This window comes from Balaenoptera musculus, chromosome 13 (genome assembly GCF_009873245.2).
Source record: "Balaenoptera musculus isolate JJ_BM4_2016_0621 chromosome 13, mBalMus1.pri.v3, whole genome shotgun sequence".
Taxonomy (NCBI): Eukaryota; Metazoa; Chordata; class Mammalia; order Artiodactyla; family Balaenopteridae; genus Balaenoptera; species Balaenoptera musculus.
The window spans coordinates 12,934,933-12,956,699 of record NC_045797.1 but is presented as its reverse complement, the minus strand read 5'-3'; the positions used below and the strand labels follow the sequence as shown (position 1 = coordinate 12,956,699).

Below are 21,767 nucleotides of genomic sequence, written 5' to 3'. Positions count from 1 at the left end.
GGCACCTATCTGTCTTTCTGATTATAGCCATCCTAGTGGCTATGAAGTGAAATCTTTTTATTATAAAACATATTTAAACATATAAGGAGAGAAAACAGTATTATGAACGCTCATGTACCCACCATCCAGTTTTAACAATTATCAACATCTTTTTAATCTTATTAGTGACTTTTTACAGTTTTATTGAGGTATAGTTGACATACAGTAAACTGTATGTATTCCAGGTATACAATTTGATAGGTCTTGAAAGGTGTATATACCCATGAAATGATCACCACAATTAAGATAGTAAACATATCCATACCCACAAAAGTGCCATTTATAATCGCTCCCTCATACTTTTTCCTGCCTCATCCCCAAGCAACCACTGTGTTACTACAGCTTAGTTTGCATTTTCAAGAGTTTTATATATATGGAGTCATATGTACTCTTTTGTCAGGCTTCTTTCATTCAGCATGATTATTTTGAGATTCATCTATTTCAAGTGTATCAGTAATTTATTCCTTTTTATCATTGATTCCATTCTGTAGATATACCACTATTTGATTTATGCATTCACCTGTTGATCAATATTTGGGTTTTTTTTTTTTTTCCTTTCCAGGGCTATTACAAATAACACTGCTATGAACATTCATGTATAAGTCTTTATGTGGACATATACTTCCTTTTCTTTTGGATAAATATCTAGGAGTGGAATAACTGGATCGTATGTTAGGTGTATGTTTAACTTCCTCAGAAACTACCAGACTGTTTTCCAAGTAGTTGTATCATTTTACATCCCTACAAGCAATGTATGAGAATTCCAATTGTTCCATATCCTCATCAGTCTCTTTAATTTCAGTCATTCTAGTGAGGGTGAGGTAGTACCTTTTTGTGGTTTTAATTGACATTTACTTGATGACGAATGACATTGAGCATCTTTCATTTGTTTATTGTCCATTTGTATATATTCTTTTCTGAAGTGTCTGTTCAAATCTTTTTACCCATATTTAATCAATTATTTGTTACATTATTTTGCTCTAGTCAGAATTTTTGTACTGTTTGAGTTGAATAAAAGCTAAATTTTCTGACTCACCAAATTAGGCTTCATTTAGACTTTCTTTTTAATCTCAAATTGCCAGTAAAGCTAGGTGATCATTAGTGACTCTAGATTGCTCTCAGACTTGTTCCGTTAATGGAAAGAAATGTTTGATTCTACATGGGTTACGCTTCCTCCTAATTTTTGAAAATAAAGTATAACACAAAAATATCTAGCACATTATCATCTCATAGTGAGTAACTTTTCTGCTAGATTTGTAACACAGGATTTGAGGTGGGGTGAGAGAAAGAGGAATAGTAGTTGTACTGCCCCCATCCCCCAAAAGAAATTTAAACAAGTAAACAAAGACTAGCATTATCTGCTTTACATTTCTTTTGAAACTTTTCTCTACATAAGTCCTAGCCCCTCTCAGCTGTCACCTCCATTTCCTTCCTTAACCCTCCCACCAGTGCTTTAATAGAGAACAAACCAGAAGGCATTCTATAATGCTTTTTTCACTAATCAGAAGTAATGGAATGAAATCCATGACCCTGTTCAGAAGATACGGAACTCTTTTCCCTCATCTTTCCTCATGCCCTATACCTACGATTAGTTTTGTCTCATAACTGAATTTCTAATTTCCAGCATTCCCAAACCATTTTACAAACATCCTTTTATTATTAAATCTTACAATACTCTATTCAGGTGAGTATATGTGTTCATTTTATTTTGTTTGAGTGAACAGAAGATTTTAAAGATCAAATTACTTCTCTATGGTTTATTACTTTTCTTAGACAACAGTATACAAAAAATTGACTAATCTGAACTTTAGAAATTGTTTGAACATTCAGATCAGGCCAGTCACCATGGATGTGTAAGTCGTTAATCCCTACATTCATGTAGGGATACATGAATGTATCCCTACATTCCTTACGTTTTTAGCCCTACAAAAGAATTCTATATGTCAGCTCCTTTCTACCCTCTTCATCCCACTTCTGAGAAAGATAAAATTATTTGTGAGTGGCCTAGACAATATTTGACCTTTCTGATGCTCCTTTTTGGCATTTAATGTCATGATGTTTAACTTTCATGCCAAAGTAGGTTTTAATTTGTTTGGGCTTCTTTCTTTTGTTTTTTGAGACTCTTTTCAAGAGTAAAGGAAATATTCAGCATAAAATAATGTAGTAAGAAGAATTTTCTCCCATCTTCTCTACAGAGAATCCCTTGTCAACCTAATGAAGCATTCAAAGAAGACATCTGACTCTTTTCAAGATGAACTTGAAGATTATATCAAAGTGCAGAAAGCCAGAGGCTTAGAGCCAAAGACTTGTTTCAGAAAGAGGAGAGAGGATTATTTGGAAACCTGTGGATACAAAGAAGAGATTGATTCTAGACCCAGGTGTAGAATGTTTGATCAAAGACTCCCTTATGAACCCGTCCAGACCTACCGAAGATCATGCAATATTTCACCAGCAGTGGAGAAGCGGTTACCTCAGTGGCTACCAGCTCATGACAGCAGGCTGAGACTAGACTCCCTGAGCTACTGTCAATTCACCAGGGACTGTTTCTCAGGAAAACCAGTAGCCCTGAACTTTAGTCAACAAGAGTATAGCTGTAGCTCATACAGTGTAGAATCTGGAGTTTACAGGCACCTCTCCTTAGAAAACAGTACCAGTGCCCATCAAGCTAGTTATAAACAGATACACCAGAAGAGAAAAAGACACCCAGAGGAAGGCCGGGAAAAACCAGGAGAGGAGCGGCCTAAGCATAAGAGGAAGAAAGCTTTTGAGGAGATAGATTTAGACAAATACAAGAGCATCCGAAGAAACAAAACAGAGGTGGAAACAGTCAGAGTCAGTACAGAAAAGCTTAAGAACCGAAAGGACAAAAAAAGCCGAGATACAGCCTCTAAGAAAGAGGAACGTAAGCATAGAAAAGAGAAAAAGGAACAAGGGAAAGAAAGGACAGAAGAGGAGATCCTTTGGGACCAGTCTATCCTTGGATTTTAAAGCTCTTGCATTGGTTCTCCTGAGGTTAAACTGAAAAAATAGTTGAGGAGCTTGGTTTTACAATGTCCAAGTTCATATCGCTCTTTTCATGTGAACAGGTACAAAGGCTAAGTGCACAGAAAACATTTAGTGTACTTGCTCTCCAACATGGGAATTACTTTTCCTCTCTTCTAAAATCATTACTACATTTTTCTTATACATAACGTAATTTCCCTTAATGAGGGTGGCTTTGCTTTTATTCATCAAATTGCTATGATGGTGGAAGTATTTTTCCCTTGGGAGGTCATTTATTTTAAATTGGGGGATTAATAGGCTTTACAAAATCTATTTCTTGATTGGGTTTTAGTTTGGGGTGGGTGTTTTTATATTAGTTTTCTCTGTGAAGCAGTTTAGATTGATTATTTTTTTCCTTCGTTAGATCTAACTTGCAGTATATTTTCTAGATTGGAAAGTGGAAAATGACATACATTATAATAAGCTTAAGTTACATATAGTTTTAAACGTTTCAAGAAGTCTTGATACAAAATCAGTTTATATTTTGGAAATGTTTATAATATAATAAAGTTCTAATTTCTACAATTTTTCTTGTTATCTGATTTCTACATTTCTGAACACACAGTGATGTTTTCCTATTCAATGAAGATTTTCTTCTGGAAGAGCAATAACTGAGCATATATCAACCCACTTTTTAGAGCAGAAATATGAACGACCTCAATTTTTCCAAATATTTGAAATTGGGGAATTTATAAGAAAATGCCATTAGAGGGACTTCCCTGGCAGTCCCATGGTTAAGAATCCGAGCTTCCCCTGCAGGGGGCACAGGTTCCATCCCTGGTCAGGGAACTAAGATCCCCCATGGTGCGTGATGTGGCAAAAAAAAAAAATAAAAGCCATTGGAATATTCTTTCCTGACCAGTGTTTTCATTCTGATAATCCCCTTTTTTACTATAAGCATATCAAGTGTTTGAGCACTGCTATTTTGTTGTAGAAAGAGTGGTGACCTGGGAATCTGAATCCCAGGATTCTAGACTCAACTATGCCATCAAGTTGTTATGTGACTTTGGGGAATTCACTTTATTTTCCTCATTATCAAATATACCTAGGAGGACTGGCCTCTAAAATGCCTTGGATAACAAAAAGATGCTGGGATATGAAAACTCTCTTTGCATCCTACAATGTTATGCTTACATGTTTATTGTAATATTAACTTTAAAATTATTTTGCTTAAATTATTTTTAATTATATATATTCCCTTCCCCTACTCAACCCTCTGCATGTACCCAGTCTCCCCACCCTTGCTAAGCTGCTGCCTTACTCAGCTCTGACCCCTCTCTGGGTCCCCACCTTGCCTAGCCTCCTACCTCAGTGGGTCCCAAATAGCAAAGAAGAAAGGAAGGAGGGCTTCCCCGGTGGCGCAGTGGTTGAGAATCCGCCTGCCAATGCAGGGGACACGGATTCAAACCCTGGTCCGGGAAGATCCCACATGCCATGGAGCAACTAAATCCGTGCGCCGCAACTACTGAGCCTGTGCTCTAGCGCCCGTGAGCCACAACTACTGAGCCCGCGTGACACAACTACTGAAGGCTGCGTGCCTAGAGCCCGTGCTCTGCAATAAGAGAAGCCACCGCAATGAGAAGCCTGCGCACTGCAACGAAGAGTAGCCCCTGCTCACTGCAACTAGAGAAAGCCTGTGCGCAGCAACAAAGACCCAACGCAGCCAATAAATAAATAAATAAATTTAAATAAATAAAATACATTTAAAAAAAAGGAAGGAAGGGGAGGAGGGAGAGAGGGTAGGTGACCCATTTTATTTTAAACTAATGACCACAAACCTCCAACCCATCAGTTTTCCCTAGTAAATTTCCCACCCTCAGAGATGTCTTATAGTCTCCCCTCTCTCCTCAAACCTTCCCCTCCCTGGTACCTGCCATACAGGGCCCCCTTTCTCTCAGCTGATGACCTCACCTCACACTCCAGTGAGAAAAACAGAAGCCTTCAGAGGGAGACTTATTCACTGTCCTACCACTGGATCTATAAGCTTCCCTCAAGTGTTCTGTTCTCTGTCTTCTCTACAATAATAGTGTCCCTGCTCTTAATAAAGACAAATCCCTCCCCTCATGCACTGAATCCTACACCCTTTTACCTTTTCAAGGACTTCATCTCTCTCCTGCACCTTGAATCTCTCCTCTACTGGATTATTCCTTTATATGCAAACAAGCTTCTGTTTCCCCTCTTCAAAAAACAAAGCAAACAAACAAAAAAAACAAAACTCCCTTGACACCCTACATCCTCTTTCAGCTGTCTCCTTTCTCTTTCACATCAAACTTGTCTACAACAGCTGTCTATACTCACACCTCTCATTCTCCCCTCCACCTATTCTAGTTTCTGTTCCTACCATTCCTCTGAGGCTGCTCTGATCAAAGTCTCCAATGACTTCCATGTGGTCAAATCCAGCCTCTCAGCAGCTTCCATTTGGTTAATCAGTCCCTCTTCCTTGAAACATTCCTCTCTCAGCTTCCATAGCACCACATTCTCCTGATTTTCCCTACCTCCATAGCTACTGCTCCTTATGGTCTCATGTACTGGTTCCTCTTCCACCCACCTCTGAATGCATCAGGTACATTGCATCAGGAGCCAATCCTAGACCACCACTCTTTCTAATCGCACATCCTAAGTGATCTCATCCAGGCTCATGGCTTTAAATTTACCTGTATGTTGATTTGTGGACTGAATGTGTCATCCCCCAGATTCATATGTTGACATCTAATCCCCAATGTAATGGTATATGGAGCAGGTACCTCCCTACCTTTGGGAAGTAATTAGGTCATGAGGGTGGAGCCCTCATGAATGGGCTTAGTGCCCTTATAAGAAGAGGTCAGAGAGCTAGCTGAGCCACCCAGTCTATGGTAACGTGTTACAGCAGCCCAAACTGACTAAGACAGTTGATGACCTCTAAGTTTCTATTTCTAGACTAGATTTTCCCCCCGAGTTCTAGACTCATAACCAACTGCATTTGTTGTTATTTCCACCTAGAACACCAAAAGGGCACTTACATCCCTCGTCACCAGTCATTCTTCCCTCAGTCTTCCTCATCTCTGCAAATAACAACACCATCTTGATTGTTCCAGCCAAAAATCACTAAAATCACACTTGACTCTCTCCTACATCAGAGCCATCAGTGATTCCTCCTGGTTATATCACCCAATTCTCTCTCCTATTGTCCAATTCTCCCCATCTTCATTGGCACCACCCTGACCCAAACCATCATTTATCTCTGGTATTATTTTGCTTTTATTTGTACCAAACAGGACTAATAGGTCTGAGAGAAGCTGAAAACTGGGAGAAGTCATCAGAGGCTCTGAGTTGGTGAGCGCAAAGCCAGCAACAGGAGTACTGAGAGACCAAATAGTATCATGGTCATCTAGCACTGAGGATTTCAGAAATATCCAGCAAATATTTCCTTCCAGAAAGACAAAGCCTTACCTGAAAAGAAAACTGCTAGGCTAAGAAACCTAATAGATCAGGGAAGTAACACCAGGGCTAAGGGAAAGGGAAGGTACCAATAGTAGGGAGCAGGGGACGGTCCCAAGTGAAGAACCCAGAAAATTCTGCAACAGCAAAATACATCTGAGGTGAGAATACCACCTTGCCAAGCAAGACCCGTAGGCCTGTAGGAAATAGAGCAGAAACGCTTTTCTGAACCGAGCTTAGCTCTGAAAGGCAGAGAAGTAGCCATATTTTGAGCCCTTCACTGTAACAAGAGGGAGTCCTCAAGCCATGATGCTGGGAAAGGTACCCTAGGCCATTCCCTCTCCACAAAAATGCGTTCACAGTAGTTCAGGTCACCACATTTCATTTAAACTTTGGAAAGGAGGAGGAGAATATGATCTAGCCACACAAAGTGTTACAAAAGAAAATTGGACTAAACTACTTGGACAAGACACCAGAAAAATGCAGACACAAAGCAGATGAAAACTCTAATCTGACTCTTCAAACAAGGCTGCAAGAGATCAAGAAAGCAATTAAAGCTTTAAGAAAAGCGCATAAAGTGGAAAAAGAACTCTGAAATAAAATGGCCAGACAACTATGCAACTGAAAAAGACAACAATTAATTCCAAGAAAAATAAAACATAATGCAGTAAAGAAAAAGTAATTGTATTTTTTAGTCAAAAATATTCATTGAGCATCAAATTTGAGCCAGACATGGTTACTAAACAATGACCTTGACAGACACAGGAAAAAATTAGTAAAAGAAAAAAAATCATTTCAGAAATAAAAGGAATACAAGAGAGTATAGACACCATAGAAAGAACAGGGAAATAAACGGTAAGAAAGAGTAATGAAGATAATCCAACAAAAGTAAATTTACACCTTGCAAGAAGGTGGTAAAGATAAAAGATGAGCAAAGGAGATCCAAATATACTGGGAGTCTCTAAAGAAGAAGAATGAATGAAGCAGCACAAACATTTAAAACTCTATAATTTGTGTTTATTAATGACAACAATATGTATACACATTTGCAAAACAGTTGCATGTGCGCAGGCAATAGGCTGCTGCGTTTGGGCGATGCATGGGGTGTTCGGAATTCTCAGACTCCAAGGCAGCTGAACTTTCAACTCTGACAACTTTGGCTTTGAACTTCAGTTGTGCACTCACAAGCTGTGCGTGGTAGGTTCTTTGTCGGGGAAAATGTCAGCGATAATTTCCCCTCCCTGTAGCCACCCCTTGTTTCCCATCCAATAAGGCTGGGCTTGGCCACGTGACCTGCTTTGGCCGATGGGAGAACAGCAAATGAGATGCGCGCTGGATTTAGAAAGTGCCTGTGTTTGCCTTCATGCCGCTTTTGGAACCAGCCACCTCGCACAAGCCCTACTGAATAACGAGGGACCTGTGGCTACGTCTGCACCACCCAGCTGCCATTGAGCTCTCTTCCTCCTCACCAGATACAAGGCACCGTGGCCACCCAGCCCGCACTGAGCCAGCCCAGCCAACTCACAAACTTGTGAGAAATAAATGTTTGCTGTTTTAAATCGTAAGTTTTGTGGTGGTTTATAATGCAGCAAAAACTATATACTGCGTGACTTTAGGTGAGTTTCTTAATCTGAGTCTCAGTTTTTTCACCTGTGATGTGCAGATAAAACAATTACCCTTGGAGGGCTCTTTTGAGGATTAAATGAGGAAATATATGTGAAGTTCCTGGCACAGCATAAATACTCAATAATAAAAAGAACCAACCTCTGCAGGCTGGAATGGTGGCCGTCCTCAGGCTGGGGTACACAGTTTTAGTGCTTTGTAAGCAGTCCTCAAATCTAGAATGCCAGAGGGAGGCTGTGAAAGCACTGGAAGGATGGGGCAGCAGAGGCCAAGCTACCAGGTGCATGCCCCAGGCCACAGCACTAGCCACTGGGGGTGGGGGGGAGTGCACTCTAGGCTTTCCCTGCCACTATCACCGCCCGCCACCCCATCCCGGCGCCCCCCCCCAGCGATGGATGCAGGGGCACTCAGTGACTTAGCTGGCTCCTCCGGGAACGTAAAGTATGGACCTCTGCGGACCAGAAACAAGCCAAAGGGCTTTCCTGGTGGCGCAGTGGTTAAGAATCCGCCTGCCAATGCAGGGGACACGGGTTTGATCCCTGGTCCGGGAAGATCCCACATGTCGCGGAGCAACTAAGCCCCTGCGCCACAACTACTGAGCCTGCGCTCTAGAGCTCACGAGCCACAACTAGAGAGCCCGCGTGCCACAACTACTGAACCCGCGTGCCTAGAGCCCGTGCTCTGCAACAAGAGAAGCCTGCGCACTGCAAGGTAGAGTAGCCCCTGCTCGCTCTGGTACTTACATTAAGTACCAGATGTGAGAAGACAGCCAATGTGGGGAGAGATATGCTACCTCTGGGATTTTAGCAATTACAAAGGTCAGTAGAAGTCAGTAACATGTCTGCTATAAGACACGAAGTACTAAGGCTGGATGCCCCAGATCATTTCCATAAAGTCCAGAGTTCTACTGGTGCCCTAATAACTTCTCCTTCAGAATGGTATTTTCTGGACTAAAAAATATATTACCATAGTAAATATCAGAGGCTTACTAAATGTTTTTATACTAAAATTGTCATTCTAATAAGCAAAAAGCCAGTACTTTAGCCTTGCAAGCACTTAGGAAATTAAGATTTGAGATGGTATATAAAATGATATCCAGGTGAAGATTAAAAATATTACCCTAAATGTCTTACCTCCCTTTATTTTATTCATAGATACCACGTTGAATGAGCAAAGACTGAACTTTTTACAGATACCTTTTGTAAAAGGCTTATAAGGAATAGTGCCATAATTTGAATTGCAGTGGGTTTCACGTTATGAGGTAGGTTGAAAATAAAGGGCTTCTAAATTGTTAGTATTTTTTATACTGAAGCTGATACTTTGACTTGAAAGCAAGCAAAACTCTAAAAGTGTTAGTTCAGACTAAATATATTAAAACTCATGAGTGCTATCTTCAAATTCAGAGGTGTAAATTTTGGATCACTTTCTCTAAAATAAACAATATTATTTATTTTTAAAGGGTAAACTACATACTCAAAAAGTTAGCTTTACTTTCAGATTTACAGGAAGCAAAATAAGAAATTGAAGATACATTTTATGAGTTTTCAGATGATTGATCTATGTTGATGTAATTCTAAACTTTGAATTATTTAATTGTTATAACAAGCTTGTGCTTGGTTTCAGGTGAATGGGAGTGGAGTATTGGACAAAAAATAGATTTTTTAATCTCTGCATCATGGTTTTTAGCTCCTCAGTTGTTGCACAGTCTCACTATTTGGGGAAAGTTCATGCTAAAAATCTGAAGCAATTAATGGGTGAATATGATCAAATTTCTCCACCAAGTTCTCAACCAGATAAGGGTAAGGTTCCATTCACCTCTTCATTGATCTCTGCACCATCTGTGATCTTTTGGGATTGGCTTCTTCCACTCTGCATGTCTTCAACGTTCATCCACGTTGTACCATTTATTAGTATTTCATTCCTTTTTATTGCTGAATAATATTCCATAGTGTGAATTGCCACATTTTATTTATCCATTCATCAGTTGATGATCACTGAGTCATTTCTGCATTTAGCTGTTAGGAATAGTGCTGCTGTGAACATTTTTGTACAAGTTTTTGTGTGGACATAGATTTTCAGTCCTCTTGCGTTGAAACCTAAGAGTGAAATTGCTGGGGTTATGTGGTAACTCTATGCTTGACACTTTGAGGAACTGCCAAACTGTTTTCCAAAGTAGCTGCACATTTTATATTCGCACCAAGAATGAATGAAGTTTCCAGTTTTTCCTCCTTTTTGTCAACACTTACTATTATGTCTTTTTTTTGTATTTTTTTATACAGCAGGTTCTTATGAGTTATCCATTTTATACATATTAGTGTATATATGTCAATCCCAATCTCCCAATTCCTCACACCACACCCCACCACCACTTTCCCCCCTTGGTGTCCATACGTTTGTTCTCTACATCTGCATCTGTATTTCTGCCCTGCAAACAGGTTCATCTGTACCATTTTTCTAGGCTCCACATACATGCGTTAATATACGATATTTGTTTTTCTCTTTCTGACTTACTTCATTCTATATGACAGTCTCTAGATCCATCCATGTCTCTGCAAATGACCCAATTTAGTTCCTTTTTATGGCTGAGTAATACTCCATTGTATATATGTACCACATCTTCTTTATCCATTCATCTGTCGATGGGCATTTAGGTTGCTTCTGTGACCTGGCTATTTTAAATAGTGCTGCAATGAACATTGGGGTGCATGTGTCTTTTTGAATTATGATTTTCTCTGGGTATATGCCCAGTAGTGGGATTGCTGGATCATATGGTAATTCTGTTTTTAGTTTTTTAAGGAACCTCCATACTGTTCTCCATAGTGGCTGTATCAATTTACATTCCCACCAACAGTGCAAGAGGGTTTCCTTTTCTCCACACCCTCTCCAGCATTTGTTGTTTGTAGATGTTCTTATGATGCCCATTCTAACTGGTGTGAGGTGATACCTCATTGTAGTTTTGATTTGCATTTCTCTAATAATTAGTGATGTTGAGCAGCTTTTCATGTGCTTCTTGGCCACCTGTATGTCTTCTTTGGAGAAATGTCTATTTAGGTCTTCTGCCCATTTTTTGATTGGGTTGTTTGTTTTTTTTAATATTGAGCTGCATGAGCTGTTTATATATTTTGGAGATTAATCCTTTGTCCGTTGATTCGTTGGCAAATATTTCCTCCCATTCTGAGGGTAGTCTTTTCGTCTTGTTTGTAGTTTCGTTTGCTTTGCAAAAGCTTTTAAGTTTCATTAGGTCCCATTTGTTTATTTTTGTTTTTATTTCTATTACTCTAGGAGGTGGATCAAAAAAGATCCTGCTGTGATTGATGTCAAAGAGTGTTCTTCCTATGTTTTCCTCTTAGAGTTTTATACTGTCCGGTCTTACATTTAGGTCTCTAATCCATTTTGAGTTTATTTTTGTGTATGGTGTTAGGGAGTGTTCTAATCTCATTCTTTTACATGTAGCTAGCTATCCAGTTTTCGCAGCACCACTTACTGAAGAGACTCTCTTTTCTCCATTGTATATCCTTGCCTCCTTTCTCATAGATTACTTGACCATAGGTGCGTGGGTTTATCTCTGGGCTTTCTATCCTGTTCCATGATCTATATTTCTGTTTTTGTGCCAGTACCAGTATTGTCTTGATTACTGTAGCTTTGTAGTATAGTCTGAAGTCAGGGAGTTTGATTCCTCCAGCTCCGTTTTTCTCCCTCAAGACTGCTTTGGCTATTCAGGGTCTTTTGTGTCTCCATACAAATTTTAAGATTTTTTGTTCTAGTTTTGTAAAAAGTGCCATTGGTAATTTGATAGGGATTGCATTGAATCTGTAGATTGCTTTGGGTAGTATAGTCATTTTCACAATATTGATTCTTCCAATCCAAGAACATGGTATATCTCTCCATCTGTTGGTATCATCTTGAATTTCTTTCATCAGTGTCTTATACTTTTCTGCATACAGGTCTTTTGTCTCCCTAGGTAGGTTTATTCCTAGATATTTTATTCTTTTTGTTGCAGTGGTAAATGGGGGTGTTTCCTTAATTTCTCTTTCTGATCTTTCATTGTTAGTGTATAGGAATGCAAGAGATTTCTGTGCATTAATTTTGTATCCTACAACTTTACCAAATTCATTGATTAGCTCTAGTAGTTTTTTGGTGGCATCTTTAGGATGCTCTATGTATAGTGTCATGTCATCTGCAGGCAGTGACAGTTTTACTTCTTCTTTTGCAATTTGTATTCCTTTTACTTCTTTTTCTTCTCTGATTGCCATGGCTAGGACTTCCAAAACTATGTTGAATAATAGTGGTGAGAGTGGACATCCTTGTCTCGTTCCTGATCTTAGAGGAAATGGTTTCAGTTTTCACCATTGAGAATGATGTTTGCTGTGGGTTTGTCATATATGGTCTTTATTAGGTTGAGGTAGGTTCCCTCTATGCCCACTTTCTGGAGAGTTTTTATCATAAATTGGTGTTGAATTTTGTCAAAAGCTTTCTCTGCATCTATTGAGATGATCATATGGTTTTTATTCTTCAATTTGTTAATATGGTGTATCACATTGATTGATTTGCGTATATTGAAGAATCCTTGCATCTCTGGGATAAATCCCACTTGATCATGGTGTATGATCCTTTTAATGTGTTCTTGGATTCTGTTTTCTAGTATTATGTTGAGGACTTTTGCATCTATAGTCATCAGTGATATTGGTCTGTAATTTTCTTTTTTTGTAGTATCTTTGTCTGGTTTTGCTATCAGGGTGATGGTGGCCTCATAGAATGCGTTTGGGAGTGTTCCTTCCTCTGCCTCTGCAATTTTTTGGAAGAGTTTGAGAAGGATGGGCATTAGCTCTTCTCTAAATGTTTGATAGAATTCACCTGTGAAGCCATCTGGTCCTGGACTTTTGTTTGTTGGAAGATTTTAAATCACAGTTTCAATTTCATTACTTGTGATTTGTCTTTCCATTATTTTTGTTTCTTCCTGGTTCAGTCTTGGAAGGTTATACCTTTCTAAGAATGTGTCCATTTCTTCCAGGTTGTCCATTTTATTGGCATAGAGTTGCTTGTAGTAGTCTTTTAGGATGCTTTGTATTTCTCCGGTGTCGGCTGTAACTTTCTTTTTCATTTCTAATTTATTGATTTGAGTCCTCTCCCTCTTTTTCTTGATGATTTTGGCTAATGGCTTATCAATTTTGTTTATCTTCTGAAAGAACCAGCTTTTCGTTTTATTGATCTTTGCTATTGTTTTCTTTGTTTCTATTTCATTCATTTCTGCTCTGATCTTTATGATTTCTTTCCTCTACTAACTTCGGGTTTTGTTTGTTCTTCTTTCTCTAGCTCCTTTAGGTGTAAGTTTAGATTGTTTATTTGAGATTTTTGTTGTTTCTTGAGGTAGGCTTGTATTGCTATAAACTTCCCTCTTAGAACTGCTTTTGCTGCATTCCATAGGTTTTGGATCGTCATGTTTTCATTGTCATTTGTCTCTAGTAGTTTTTGATTTCCTCTTTGATTTCTTCAGTGATCTCTTGGTTATTAGTAACGTATTGTTTAGCCTCCATGTGTTTGTGTTTTTTACGTTTTTTTCCCTGTAATTGATTTCTAATCTCATAGCGTTGTGGTCAGAAAAGATGCTTGATATGATTTCAATTTTCTTAAATTTACTGAGGCTTGATTTGTGACCCAAGATGTGATCTCTCCTGGAGAATGATCCGTGCGCACTTGAGAAGAAAGTGTAATCTGCTGGTTTTTGGATGGAATATCCTATAAAATATCAATTTAAATCTACCTGGTCTATTGTGTCATTTAAAGCTTCTGTTTCCTTATTTATTTTCATTTTGGATGATCTGTCCGTTGGTGTAAGTGGGGTGTTAAAGTCCCCCACTATTACTGTGTTACTGTCAATTTCCTCTTTTATAGCTGTTAGCAGTTGCCTTATGTATTGAGGTGCTCCTATGTTGGGTGCATATATATTTATAATTGTTATGTCTTCTTCTTGGATTGATCCCTTGATCATTATGTAGTGTCTTTCCTTGTCTCTTGTAACATTCTTTATTTTAAAGTCTATTTTATCTGATATGAGTATTGCTACTCCAGCTTTCTTTTGATTTCCATTTGCATGGAATATCTTTTTCCATCCCCTCACTTTCAATCTGTATGTTTCCCTAGGTCTGAAGTGGGTCTCTTGTAGATAGCATATATATGGGTCTTGTTTTTGTATCCATTCAGCAAGCCTGTGTCTTTTGGTTGGAGCATTTAATCCATTCACGTTTAAGGTAATTATCGATATGTATGTTCCTATGACCGTTTTCTTAATTGTTTTGGGTTTGTTTTTGTAGATCCTTTTCTTCTCTTGTTTTTCCCACTTAGAGAAGTTCCTTTACAATTTGTTGTAGAGCTGGTTTGGTGGTGCTGAATTCTCTTAGCTTTTGCTTGTCTGTAAAGCTTTTGATTTCTCCATCAAATCTGAATGAGATCCTTGCCAGGTAGAGTAATCTTGGTTGTAGGTTCTTCCCTTTCATCCCTTTCAGTATATCATGCCACTTCCTTCTGGCTTGTAGAGTTTCTGCTGAGAAATCAGCTGTTAACCTTATGGGAGTTCCCTTGTATGTTATTTGTCGTTTTTCCCTTGCTGCTTTCAATAATTTTTCTTTGTCTTTAATTTTTGCCAATTTGATTACTGTGTGTTTCAGCGTGTTTCTCCTTGGGTTTATCCTGCCTGGGACTCGCTGCACTTCCTGGACTTGGGTGGCTATTTCCTTTCCCATGTTAGGGAAATTTTCATCTATAATCTCTTCAAATATTTTCTCGGGTCCTTTCTCTCTCTCTTCTCCTTCTGGGACCCCTATAATGCGAATGTTGTTGTGTTTAATGTTGTCCCAGAGGTCTCTTAGGCTGTCTTCATTTCTTTTCATTCTTTATTCTTTATTCTGTTCCACAGCAGTGAATTCCACCATTCTGTCTTTCAGGTCACTTATCCATTCTTCTGCCTCAGTTATTCTGCTATTGATTCCTTCTAGTGTAGTTTTCATTTCAGTTATTGTATTGGTCATCTCTGTTTGTTTGTTCTTTAATTCTTCTAGGTCTTTGTTAAACATTTCTTGCATCTTCTCGATCTTTGCCTCCATTCTTATTCCGAGGTCCTGGATCATCTTCATTATCATTATTCTGAATTCTTTTTCTGGAAGGTTGCCTATCTCCACTTCATTTAGTTGTTTTTCTGGGGTTTTATCTTGTTCCTTCATCTGGTACATAGCCCTCTGCCTTTTCATCTTGTCTATCTTTCTATGAATGTGGTTTTTGTTCCACAGGCTGCAGGATTGTAGTTCTTCTTGCTTCTGCTATATGCCCTCTGGTGGATGAGGCTATCTAAGAGGCTTGATGGGAGGGACTGGTGGTGGGTAGAGCTGACCCTTGCTCTGGTGGGCGCAGCTCAGTAAAAGTTTAATCCACTTGACTGTTGATGGGTGGGTCTGGGTTAACTCCCTGTTGGTTGTTTGGCCTGAGGCAACCCAACACTGGATCCTACCTGGGCTCTTTGGTGGGGCTAATGACAGACTCCGGGAGGGCTTATGCCAAGGAGTACTTCCCAGAACTTCTGCTGCCAGTTTCCTTGTCCCCACGGTGAAACAGAGCCACCCTCTGCCTCTGCAGGAGACTCTCCAACATTAGCAGGTAGGCCTGGTTCAGTCTCCCCGGGGTCACTGCTCCTTCCCCTGGGTCCTGATGCGCACACCATTTTGTGTGTGCCCTCCAAGAGTGGAGTCTCTGTTCCCCCCAGTCCTGTCGAAGTCCTGCAATCCCCACTAGCCTTCAAAGTCTGATTCTCTAGGAATTCCTCCTCCCGTTGCTGGACCCCCAGGTTGGGAAGGCTGACGTGGGGCTCAGAACCTTCACCCCAGTGGGTGGACTTCTGTGGTATAAGTGTTCGCTGGTCTGTGAGTCACCCACCCACCCACCAGTTATGGGATTTGATTTTACTGTGTTTGCACCCCTCCTACCGTCTCATCGTGGCTTCTCCTTTGTCTTTGGATGTGGGGTATCTTTTCTGGTGAGTTCCAGTGTCTTCCTGTCGATGATTGTCCAGCAACTAGTTGTGATTCTGGTGTTCTCGCAAGAGGGAGTGAGAGCACGTCCTTCTACTCCGCCATCTTGGTTCCTCCTCCTCTGGTAACACTCTTATCCGTCGTTTGTAGATTTTTTGATGATGGCCATTCTAAGCAGTGTGAGGTGATACCTCACTGTTGTTTTGATTGGCATTTCTCTAATAATAAGTGATGTTGAGCATCTTTTCATGTGCTTTTTGGTCATCTGTATGTCTTCTTTGGAGAAATGTCTATTTAGATCTTTAGCCCATGTTTTGATTGGGTTATTCTTTTTTTTTTTTGATATTGAGCTGCTTGTTTGTTTTTGTTTCACAATAAGTGGCGAGGAGCTATTAGATATGGAAATGTAAATAACATGAGAAATTTGAATGAAATTTTGACCCATCTAATACCAGGCAAAAATATGAATTAGAGTATAGTCTTTCATGTGAGAGGTAAAATACTGATGCTTCTAGAAGAAAGTATAGGAAAATATCTTTAGGCCCTAAAGGTAGGCAAAAATTTATTGAACAGAACACACACATAAACACATGAAGCAAATACAAAAGAACAAAAGAGATAATAGAGTGCTTTATAATTAAGAATTTCAAATGATATATAATTTATGTATTATATGTGATTCATATTACATAAATATGCATAAACATGTATAGGTAGACATATAAAGAGTCATTCAACACAATTGGTCATCAGGGAAATATAAATTTTAAATACAACATCATTTCAGGTTTACCAATACAGATTTTTTTAAAAAGTCTGACAATACCTCATATTGGAAAAGACTGCAGCAACTGGAACTTTTATACATGGTTGGTGGATTTTAATATGTTCACCATTTTGGAAAATGATTTTGCAATTTTACCAAACCCATCCCAATCCTATGACTTGGCACTTCCACTCTTAGGAATGTACCCAAGGGAAATGAGTACATAAGTCCACAAAAGACATTGCAAGAATATTCCAAAAACAACTATATTCATAAAAGCTAAAAACAACTCCTTAATTAAAGAATGAATAAATTAATTTTGATATACTCATATACAAGATATTCTGCAATGAAAAGGAACAAATTACTGCCACACCACCAACATAAATGACGCTTAAAATACATTGGTCAAATAATTGACCGGAAGGTAAGGAGATTCCGCATATGCCCCCAGCCCAACACATGTACAGCCGCCCCCATTATCAACATCACTCACTAATGTGGTACATCTTACAATTGATGGACCTACACTGACACATCAAGATCATTGAAAGTGTATAATTTACCTTAGAGTTCACTCTTGGTGTTGTTCATTCTGTGGGTTTCGACAAATGTATAATGAAATGTTTTACATCATTTTAATATTATACAGAGTATTTTCATAGCCCTGAAAAATCTCTGTGTTCTGCCTATTCATTTATGTCCCCCACTGCACCCAGTCTCTGGCAACCACTGACCTTTTTATTATCTCCATAGTCTTTCCATTAAGAATGTCATATAGTTGGAATCATACAATATGTAGCCTTTTCAGATTGACTTCTTTCACTTAGTAATATGCATTTAAGTTTGCTCCATGTCTTTTCATGGCTTCATAGCTATTTCTTTTTAGAGCTGAATAATATTCCACAGTCTGAACATACAACAGTTTATTTACCCCTTCCCTTACTGAAGAACATCTTGTTTGCTTCCATATTTGAGCAACAATGAAGAAAACTGCTATTAACATCCCTGTGTAGGTTTTTACGTGGATATATGTTTTAAACTAATTTTGGTAAATACCAAGGAGGGCTTTTGCTGGATCAGAATGTGAGTGTGTATGGATATCTACCTAGGTAAGCACTCTTCAGGTGTTCCCAGACTACAACTGAGTGGGGTTAGAGTAGGTTCACTGGCTCTGCTGGTCCACAGGTTATAGTGGGTAATAAGTCCGCTTATTCTCACCCAGTTTCCAGGGGGGTAAGTATCCTTCTGGGTCCCATCATGGACGGTGCTGAATCTTACAATTCCCACAGCAGGGGGCATAATACCCACACCTGGAGCACCAGGGAATCACTTATTTCTTCCACTGCTTCACTTAATATCATACTCCCCAGACTTTAAAAGGTTATAGTTTAGATTCACACTCCGTGTATTTAAAAAAATCCCTGCTTGGAGTATGTAGACTGGCTTTTGCTGAATGACCCCTGACTGGTACCATGAACAAGACCCTTCAGGTGTAATCACCTGTCCTTTATTAAATCAGATGATGAAGTGTCATGCTGCTGGGGCTGAGGAGGGGCAAAGGGAGTTAGTGTGCTGAGGATGCTCCCTGCTACTCCTACCAAACCTTCCAGTCACATTCAAAGTGTGGGTGTATCTGAGAAACACTCTCAGCAGATGAGGGCTCCAGGAGCAGTTGGGGCAGCCCAGCCTCACACATCTGCGTCTCTGAGTGGTTTATGTTCTGGTGTGTAACACTGTGGGATGTATACCACCAAACTGCGGACAGTAATAAGTTACGGCATCTTCAGCCTCCAGGCTGTTGATGGTGAGGATGAAATCTGTCCCAGATCCACTGCCACTGAACCTGGATGGGACCCCAGTTTCCAACTTGGATGCAATATAGATCAGGAGCTTAGGAGCTTCCCCTGGTTTCTGCTGATACTAGGCTAACAAAGTGCCAGTGCTCTGACTGGCCCAGAAAGTGATGGTGACTGTCTCCTAGAGATGCAGACAGGGAAGATGGAGACTGGGTCATCTGGGTTTCACAGTTGGCACCTGTGATTGGAAACATAAAAAAAAAAAAAAATCCATGTTATTACTAATATTATAAGAGGACTTCCCTGAAGGGCCAGGCAGTACTGACCACACTGGGCTGAGCAAATTCCCAGTGTTCTCCTTCCTTACCTGGGAATCCAGAGCAGCAGGAGACAGAGGAGCTGAGTGGGGGCCCCCATGTTCACTCTATGTCCTGACAAGGACTGATTCTCTCACAAGATATAACCAGACTATTAATAAATCTTCAGGGCAATGGGTTGTTCTCCAGCAATATGCAAATTAGCAAGGGATGGGGCAGAGTTAGGCACCGCTGCAGGGCTGGCCAATCTCAATAACACAGCACAGGTGCAGTGTCTTCCAGATGCCCAAGTCTGATTGGAGCAGCTCGAATTTGACTAAAGACAGTGCGTTTCTTCCTGGAGGCCGAGGGATTGAATCAGTCTAGTGTCCTTTCAGTACAGTGATCTTTTGCTATTTTCAATGTTCATACAATGTTTTTCTTGCTACTTTTCAATTAAGATAGGTTCTATAATTTCTTTAAATGATACATCTGACTCCCTGATGCCCTTGGAGTGATAAATTATCAGCACAGAGAGATAACCCAGGATAACTACAGAGTTTCCCCTCCATATTCAACAATGTACAGATGGATAGAGACATGTGAAGAATCTACTGATGTCATAGAAAAATTTCTCTGAACTTATTAGAGGAAAAACCTGCAGAGCTCACACAGAGCCAAGATTGGTTGTTTCCATAAGCCAGAGAAGAAAATCTCAAAATTCATGAGGTGTCATATTGTGTACTCTGAAAGGCTTTGTTTCAGTAGTGGGGCAAAATTATCCCTATACCAAATGCCATTTTGGTCTGTCCTAATAAAGTTTAAAAACAAGACCAATAGAGTCCAACAGTTTCAAGTGACAAGACTAGGTACTGCAGAAGAAAAGATTAGTGATTTTAACAATAGTAAATATCCAAAATTGAGCACAATGGGGAAAAATATTGAAAAAATACAATAAAATGAGCTGAGCATTAGTGAGATACGACAACTTCAAGCACTCTATTGTGTGTATAATTGAAGTCCTGAAGAGGAAGAGGTAAGGAGGAGAAGTACAAAAAATATTTGAATGTATCTTCTACAGTTTTCCAGGGTTTAAGAAATCATTCCAAAGGTTTTCAAAATTAAATAACCACAGTCAGCTAAAAACCAAGAATTCAGTGGCTGAATAGAGAAGCCCAAGAAAAATCACGCAACTTACCTATAACTCCCTCTGTAGTCCTGGCTGTAGTTGCAAATAAGTTTCTAGCATTTGTAATGGCTGGGGAAATATCAAGAAATTATCTTCGAAATGAAAACACAACCCTCATAACTAAAAAGTAGAGTCAACATTCGTTGGTCCTCTTTGGATTCTGAAGGTAACATATACATCTTGGAGTCAGGTGTTCTGATTCATTTCTTAATAACTTGTAAGGTTGCTAGTTCTGAGTGATCCCCAGAAGAGGACTCTGCACTAAGTACAACCTGCAGTGGACACTATGACCTAGTGGACCAATGATGCTAAAGTGCCTGGGGTAGATCACGACAGTGTATGGAGGCTGCAGAAAGCTCCAGCAGGAGAACCACAGTTCAGACCTCTAGAGTAGTGGAATAATGCCATAATCCATTCTGAAGATATCGATTCCCTTTTTGAGATATGGGTCCTGATTTGCCATTAATCCCTAGCTGTCTATAGGCCGAAAAGGAGCCATGTGACCTGAGTTGCTCTTTATGAATTGAGTGGTAACTGATCCACCCGTTTATAAATATATGCATGCACAAGAGCATTCTATCATCAGGTAGAAGCAGGATATACAGGCTCGGGCTTGATTGTGTCTCCAAAACACATACGATTTATACATGTAAGTTGTTCAAACTCTCTTGACACCTATACTTGCTGAATTCCCCCCCTTTTCCTCATGCTATACCTATAGCCTTATGTGGATTCCTTTTAGCAAACTGATTAAGAAAGGAAAGAATTCAGATCGAATTTATGCAGAATGCTTTCATCCTTTCAAAGTAGATTTTTATAGCCTTAAAACCCACTTTAAGGATAGTAAGGGAAGAATCATATCCAATTAATTTGATGAATTTGAATCATATCCAATTAATTAAAAGCTTATGAGATGTATTAGCTGCTTTCTCCATCCCACTGCTTTCCTCCTCATAAAGGCAGGCATTCAAATTATCTTTCTCTCATTGTAGTCTTAAAGGGGAGCAGGAGTCCTGGTCTCCTATGATTACCTGCTATTACTGGAAAACCCTGCATCATTGTAAAATGTATACAATTTTAATTTTAAAATATTTTCTGAATGTTTAATATATGCAATAAATATCTTGGTTTAATGGAAATAAATTAATTCAAAAATTCACATTAAAATTAATTGACGCATTTAAGGTACAATTTTCAACTGCAAACTTAGCAATATGGTACATGAAATTGGATATATAAATTGTGAAATATCACAGGGGATTTGTTTTGAGAATATTTAAATATACAAAATAATGTTATCAAATATATATAGAGAGAGGAAAAAGTACAAGTGGAAGAATGAGAAAAGAAAGAAAGGAAAGAAGAGAAAGAAGGAGGGGAAGAATGAAGGAAAGAACTCATATGCTCACTATCCTGTTGAGAAATTACTCTTGAAGTTTGTAGGTGTTTATTTTATCAAGATGGGAACTAATCAACTTTGCTAGGAGCCCTGCAAACCTTTCTGCCCAACAGGATTTGAGACACAAAGCAATTTCCTTGTTTGCGAGGAACCACAAGGCTCCGCTGAGAGATAAGCTT

At 39.3% G+C, this 21,767-nt stretch overlaps 1 protein-coding gene across 1 annotated transcript; it reads left to right on the top strand.

Moving 5' to 3' along the window:
* The first annotated feature begins 1,981 nt into the window (after positions 1-1,981).
* LOC118906036 (lysine-rich coiled-coil protein 1-like) lies at positions 1,982-3,735 on the top strand. Its single transcript, XM_036873233.1, has one exon. It carries the CDS (start codon positions 2,254-2,256, stop codon positions 3,025-3,027), a length of 774 nt encoding a protein of 257 aa, XP_036729128.1. The 5' UTR covers positions 1,982-2,253; the 3' UTR covers positions 3,028-3,735.
* Positions 3,736-21,767: the final 18,032 nt, after the last annotated feature.

Coding starts and splice junctions, on each gene's coding strand:
- LOC118906036 (XM_036873233.1), top strand. CDS start 2,254: ATGAAGCATTCAAAGAAGACATCTGACTCTTTTCAAGATGAACTTGAA.